The 7,261-nt window shown below is 40.5% G+C and overlaps 1 protein-coding gene across 1 annotated transcript; it reads left to right on the top strand.

Moving 5' to 3' along the window:
• Positions 1-1,542, top strand: LOC115107278 (5-hydroxytryptamine receptor 1D-like). The gene has a single exon (XM_029630665.2). It carries the CDS (start codon positions 227-229, stop codon positions 1,388-1,390), a length of 1,164 nt encoding a protein of 387 aa, XP_029486525.1. The 5' UTR covers positions 1-226; the 3' UTR covers positions 1,391-1,542.
• The last annotated feature ends 5,719 nt before the right edge of the window (positions 1,543-7,261 follow it).

Below are 7,261 nucleotides of genomic sequence, written 5' to 3'. Positions count from 1 at the left end.
GAAGTCAAGACAATAAGGATATTTCAAGAAAAGGGTTCACATTTTCTTCCTGTGGTTGTTGGATAATCAACGTGCCACTGATGGACACCGATGGGGATTGAGCTGCGTTTAACCAGGAAAAGATGAAAAGAAATGCAACGTTTACGTTGGTTAAGCAGTCCTAGTGCTCCCTTTTTGAAGGGTTTTCTTCAACGCTCGATGACATCTGTCAAAAACGTGTCGAGGAATGGAGCGCGCCAGTCAGTTGAAGCCAATGTCTTTTATTTATGGAGAGTTCTGGAATATGTCAACCAATGATACCAATGTCAATTTAACGACACGAGGAGAGGAGGAGAAGGATAGTTTGACTTTTCAAGCTGGTTTAGCAGTTACATTATCCCTAATAACTTTTGCAACAACATTATCAAATGCATTTGTTATTGCTACTATTTATCAATCTAGAAAACTGCATACGCCTGCAAACTTACTGATAGCATCGCTCGCCCTGACAGACCTTCTGGTGTCCGTATTGGTGATGCCAATCAGCGCGCTATACACGGTGAGTCAAACATGGACTTTGGGCCAAGTTATGTGCGACATATGGTTGTCTTCAGACATAACGTGTTGTACCGCATCCATTCTTCATCTGTGTATAATTGCGCTGGACCGTTACTGGGCAATAACAGACGCGGTTGAGTACACCAAGAAGCGCACATCAGCGCGCGCCGCGGGGATGATCGCCACTGCCTGGGTGATTGCCATCTCTATCTCACTACCGCCCTTCTTCTGGCGTCAGGTGAAAGCGGAGGAAGTTACCACTTGCAATGTGAACACTGATCACATTTTCTACACAATTTATTCCACTTTTGGAGCCTTCTATATTCCCACGCTGTTACTCATAGCCCTTTACGGTAGGATCTACGTGGAAGCCCGAAAGAGGATCTTGAAACAGTCGTCTAATAATAAACCGGGGAAAAGACTCACCTCTGCCCATTTGATAACAAACTCGCCAGGTACAAACTCTGTGGCATCAACAGTCTCTCTAAATTACGGGACGAACGAAGCCTCTTCTTGTGAAGCTAATAGCTCCCCTGCCAATGTGAACTATGTGAAAGTCACTGTATCCGACGCGCTCCTGGAGAAGAAGAGGATCTCAGCTGCCAGGGAAAGAAAGGCGACTAAAACTTTAGGGATCATTCTCGGAGCTTACATCATATGCTGGCTACCGTTTTTCATTTACACCTTAGTGGTTTCAGTCTGTGCGTCATGTTTCTATCCAGAATTATTTGACATATTTACTTGGTTGGGTTACCTTAACTCTTTAATAAACCCCATCATATACACCATGTCCAATGAGGATTTCAAAAAGGCTTTCCACAAACTAATACGCTTCAGATATTGCAGGTCCTGAAAATAGGCTACCAGACATAAAAGGCTGCCAATACCACTACATTTTGTTCAGCTATGTCAAACTGCACCTCGCCAATAATTGCAACATGTTAACTCTCCGTCATCATCAACCTGTAAACATGTGCAGTATTGTATCTTGCATGCTTTCGAAACGCCTAGCAACATTATTATTTTAATTACATTATATCCTTCATAGTCATACAGTACATGGCCTGCAGGCATATTCTGGAAACTTGATTATTTAGCAAAACCAGAATGTATTAATCTATCACTGCTAGCGACATTATTATAATAATTATATTTTAGCCTACTTCACAGGCATGCAGTACATGGCCTGCAGTCATATTCTAGAAACGTGATTATTTTGCAAAACAAGAATGTATTGATATATCACTGCCATTATTGAACAATCTATCCAGAAATCATAGGCTATAATCTCTGCTGCCTACCTTATGATTGGCAGTCATGAGATTACAACCCACCCCATACAATTCGTATTCCAACCTAAATCAACATTTTGATAAGGACATTTCCCAATATATCAAAGGTTAATATTAAGGAGTATGTGTTGGAAATCGGTAGACTTTGTAGTGGGACCAGCAAGGCTTGATTTAACGTTTAATATTTAAACATGCATGGAAAGCCTGCTGTGTGACCAACGCTGTATGACACAGTTACTGTAGGCTAACTGGTATGAGGAAATTATAAGCACAAGATTCTGAGATTCTGCCCCCCCTTAGACAAAAAATATAGAGTTTGTCCCAATAAGATATCCTTTCTTCTGAAGTGTACACTTGTTCACTACCTCCCACAACTCTAAAATCATTGGACTGTTGGAGGCATGGGCTAGTCGGATTCAATCATTCCACCATATGTCTTATACCAGTACTTTCCTTTCTTATACCCAGGAATTTCCCAGCATACTTTGAGAGGAAGGAGATCAAATTGGGACACAGTCTACAGAGTTATTTTCTGTTCCATTTCTTATATGTTTTCTATTGGTTCGACTCCTTAATGAGATCAGTATGAAGTTTATGATAAAAGAACATCCCTAATTTCATCTCATAGTCAATGTAAATAATCGTTACTCTATTACTTTATTGTGGGTAATGTTGTTTACTTCAGACTGGACTATAAGCTGACCTCTTGTTGTTAAACAAGCCTCAATCAATGTATTTATATCTGTATGCATTGTAATATATATGTATGTGTGTATGTGTGTACGTATGTGTGTAAATGTATTTATTTATGTCATTTTCATTATATTTTGCTATGGAGCTGCTTAAATTGCCTGCGGGTGTTCACTCTGCTGCAACCTGATTATGGGCATTAGCCTACAGAATACTGTTGGTAGAATTATACAAATCAAACTCAAATATGACAGACAAGAATACAGACAACTAACACATTTCTTCACCTACAGTACCATTACTCATATTGATCATGTTTCACAGATGTCTCAGCATGCTTGCCCTTTATATTCCACGCAAGACTGCATGTGTTAAGTGCAAGATCAAATAGCAGAATTAACAGAGATAATAAGCTGTTAAAAAGCCATTCAAATTTGATTGGTAAACTTAACTTTTTGAGGAATCCAACCACTGTAAACTACAGAGATGCAATCGTAACAGCCAAGAAGATAAACGACTCAAAACAGCTACACACAGATATACCATCTTGATCAACAGTACTTGCTTTATAATGGCAAACTATGTTCATGAGGTACTACTGTATACTATTGCAGTATTCCTGTAATGGAAATTCTATACCGAACAAAAGTATAAATGCAACATGCAACAATTTCCACGATTTGACTGACTTACAGTTCATATAAGGACATCAGTCAATTGAAATACATTAATTAGGCCCTAATCTATGTAAATCACATAACTGGGCAGGGGCGCAGGCATGGATGGGCCTGGGTGGGCATAGGCCCACCCACTTGGGAGCCAGGCCCACTCACTGGGGAGCCAGGCCCAGCTAATCAGAATGAGTTTTTCGCCACAAAAGGGCTTTATTACAGACAGAAATACTCCTCAGTTTCATCAGCTGTCCGGGTGGCTGGTCCTAGACAATCCCGCAGGTGAAGAAGCTGGATGTGGAGGTCCTGGACTGGCGTGGTTACACATGGTCTGTAGTTGTGAGACCGGTTGAACGGATTGCCAAATTCTCTAAAATGACGTTGGAGCTGGTTTATGATAGAGAAATTAACATGCTGTTCTCTGGCTACAGCTCTGGTGGACATTTTTACAGTCAGCATGCCAATTGCACGCACCATCAAAACTTTAGACATCTGTGGCATTGTGTTGTGTGATAAAACTGCACATTTTAGAGTGGCCTTTTATTGACCCCAGCACAAGGTGCAGCTGTGTAATGATCATGTTGTTTAATCAGCGTCTTAATATGCCACACCTGTCAGGTGGATGGATTATCTTGGCAAAGGAGAAATGCTCACTAACAGGGATGTAAACAAATGTGTGCATAACATGTTAGAGAAATAAGCTTTTTGTGCATATGGAACATTTCTGGGATCTTTTATTTCAGATTATGAGACATGGGACCAACACTTTACATGTTGCGTTTTTATTTTTGTTCATTATATTTCATCCAAATTAGCTACTGCTGTACAGTAAAACTTCTCTGCTCATAAGGAATGCACAGCTTTTGCCTTGATCCTGTGGGTAAAGGTCTATCCCAGTGGAATACAAATCACTGCTGCTGTTGTGAAATACAATAAATAAAAAGATAAATGGAATCTAAGGGTACGGCCATTTTCCTTGGAGAAAACAAGATGGTAGAAGGGTAATAATGAGTTCACACTTCAAACAGATGGAAGTGCAATTAAAAAGCTAACATTATTAGACAACAGAAGGTTATAATTCAGAACAGACTGTGTTACAAATTGTGATTCGGGTCAATTGCTATATTCCAGCCAAAAGCTTGTAGAGGTGTGATATTGTTAAATCATGATGTGGAAATAGTTCAAACATTTGTTTGCTGTATCATTTTCTCATCATTGTGGAGAGGAGATAAAGCCATGTTCTGAACGCTAATACATTTGAAGGGCTAGTAGAGTGTGTTATGGCATATGTCAGGTGTGAACATTGAACAGGCATTTTGTCAGAATGCTACTGAGTTAATAATCGAACACGGCTTTAAAGACCATTTGAATTATTGAACATCACTGTGGAAAATGCTTCTGATAGCAAGAGAAATGTAATGAGGCTCATTATCAGTGGTGCTTTTAAAGTATTTCCATTTCTCATTCCTTCGAGGCACTTCTCAGTGTTGCAAATCTTACTTAGTATAGGCTATTATTATTTCATGTGAAATTCAGAGACCGGATGTGTGGATGATGGTGTGGCTTATTGTTTTGGCAGAAGACGCCCACTGTGTATGCAAGAATTAACAGATGCTGTGGGCACCTTCTAAATGTACCCATTTAGAATCACACTGGGATTATAGAGGCAGGGTGTCTTTTGTACTTCAGATTCAGTTGACTCATACTGTGCTATCATATGAAAAATGTGCATGGGTGGCAGGTAGCCTACTGGTTAAGAGTGTTGGCCAATAATTGAAAGGTCGTTGGTTTGAATCCCAGAGCTGAATCCCATGAGTAGGGCACTTAACCCTAATTGCTCCAGTATTGCAGTCAATAATGGCTGATCCTTGGCCGTGAGATATGATATCCAAAAAACAAATTTCCAATTCACATGCATATAATACACACTTCTAGGACAAATGTAAGCACAGACCTAATTATTATTATGAAGGAGGGATGGACTTGTGACATCAGTTTTAGATCTATAAAATAAACAGATAATCAATTTCAGGCTCCTAATGAATCAAGGCCTGATTCCCAGCCCAAAGGCTAGAGTCCAGTGGACTAACTGACTGACTGATTGACTGGCTGGCTGACTGGCTGACTCATAATAACTGACGGAGTGATTTGCTATCTGACTGACTGACTGATGACTGACCAATGGACTGACTGACTGATGACTGACTGAACAATTAACTGACTGACTGACTGACTCCTTGACTGACTGACTAATTGGCTGACTGACTGACTAATTGCCTGACTGACTGACTGGTTGTCTGACTGCCGTTTAATAATTCCTGTATTACATGACACCTTCGCCTGCAGTCCCCACACTCAGAATCCTATTTTCTGCCTTTGTACTGAGCTCTATGCTCTCTCCTAAGCGATGCGTGCTGGCAGTGATCTAACCTGAATACTATACCGCCTGTGTTGTCCAAAGCTTCTATTTTAGCTGTTGGTCTGTATATAAGCTGTTATTGTGCATGCACAGTATCTACAAAATCCCACTTGGCCTCATCCTATGCTCATGGGAGCGTATGTTATAGAGACATCGTTATAGACATCACTTTATAACCCCCCGAAAGACTCACATACATACATACACAGTGGAGGCTCCACAGAGGAGGAAGGGGTGGACCATCCTCCTCAGTGAATTAGATAAAACTACACTAAATATATTCACTTGACCAAATAATTGATGAAAACACACTGTTTTGCAATAAAGGTCAGTAGTCTTAGTAGCCTCTAGCTTCTGTCCTCCTCTGGGTACATTGACCTTCCATAGACTTACACAGTAATTATGACAACTTCTGCAGGACATCCGCCAACCTATCAGAGCTCCTGAACTGACATGTTGTGCACCCAATCAAAGGACCAGAGAATTAATTTAGTACTAAAAGCATAAGCCACACCTAGCTAGGACTGCAGTGCATACAATGTGGTGAGTAGTTGACTCAAAGAGAGGGAAAGACAATAGTTGAAAAGTTTTGAACAAATTAATTTGTTAAGGAGAAGAGAGAGAGAGAGAGAGAGAGAGAGAGAGAGAGAGAGAGAGAGAGAGAGAGAGAGAGATAGCTGTATTTGGCTGTATTTAAAACATTTAAAAACGTTCACTTCGCTAACAAATGCAACTAGCTAGTTTAGCTTACTCAAACACCTGTCTCAAACAGAGAGGGTTAGCTAGCTGGCTATGACTATCCAACAATGGAACTCTTCCAAGTCAAGTTAAGCTTTTGGATTTATAAATGTATTACCGCCGGTGTAACTGCTAAGTTGCTTTCTGACTGTACACAGTCTGCATGATTGTAGCGGGTCTATTACGCTTTAGTTCTAGTAGTTCTAGTTGTCTATGATATGACAACGATGTAGGCTGTGTGTTGCGATTAGCGGTCATGATATGAAGGTTTGGCTTGAAAAGGTTTTTCACCTGCTCACAGACAGCTGATGTGTTGTGCACTGAATTCCACAAGCGAAGGGAAAAGGTGAGAGGAGGAGAGCGCTTATATAGTTGCAAAATTAATATTATATACTATGAGCAAAGTGATCATACTGTTTTTATGTGGCTGCTATGAAAGTGAACTGTTTGCGTGTGATCAGGGGTGTATTCATTCCACCGAATCTGTTGAAAAAACGTTTCATAAACGGAAGCAAACAGAACGAAACGAGAATAAACATACCTGAATTTGTCCAATAGAAACTCTCATTTGCAACTGTTGGACTAATGATTACACCCTAGATCAGCTAGATGCAGGCAACAGCGTGCAAGGCAGTATTGAATGTCTCGCTGTCTGTCACCTTGATTACTCAAAATTCTCTTGGCCTGTGCACCTACGCTGTACACTTTCATTCATAGGCTAGGTTGTAGCAACCTCATGATGGGTACAGGGAAAATTTGAATATCACTTAGTAGCATAAACCTACCGATGTTACATTGAGCTGGATTTGATACCAGCAACCCTCCAGTTGCCAGAGCATTTCCAGACAGATTTTTCCCTTCAGATCTGGGATTCGAACTGGCAACCCTCCAGTTGCTGGCTCCCCTCTCTAAAC

Source organism: Oncorhynchus nerka, linkage group LG24, assembly GCF_034236695.1.
Source record: "Oncorhynchus nerka isolate Pitt River linkage group LG24, Oner_Uvic_2.0, whole genome shotgun sequence".
Lineage (NCBI taxonomy): Eukaryota > Metazoa > Chordata > Actinopteri > Salmoniformes > Salmonidae > Oncorhynchus > Oncorhynchus nerka.
Note: the sequence above shows the minus strand (reverse complement) of the source record. Positions and strands in the feature narration are given on the sequence as shown.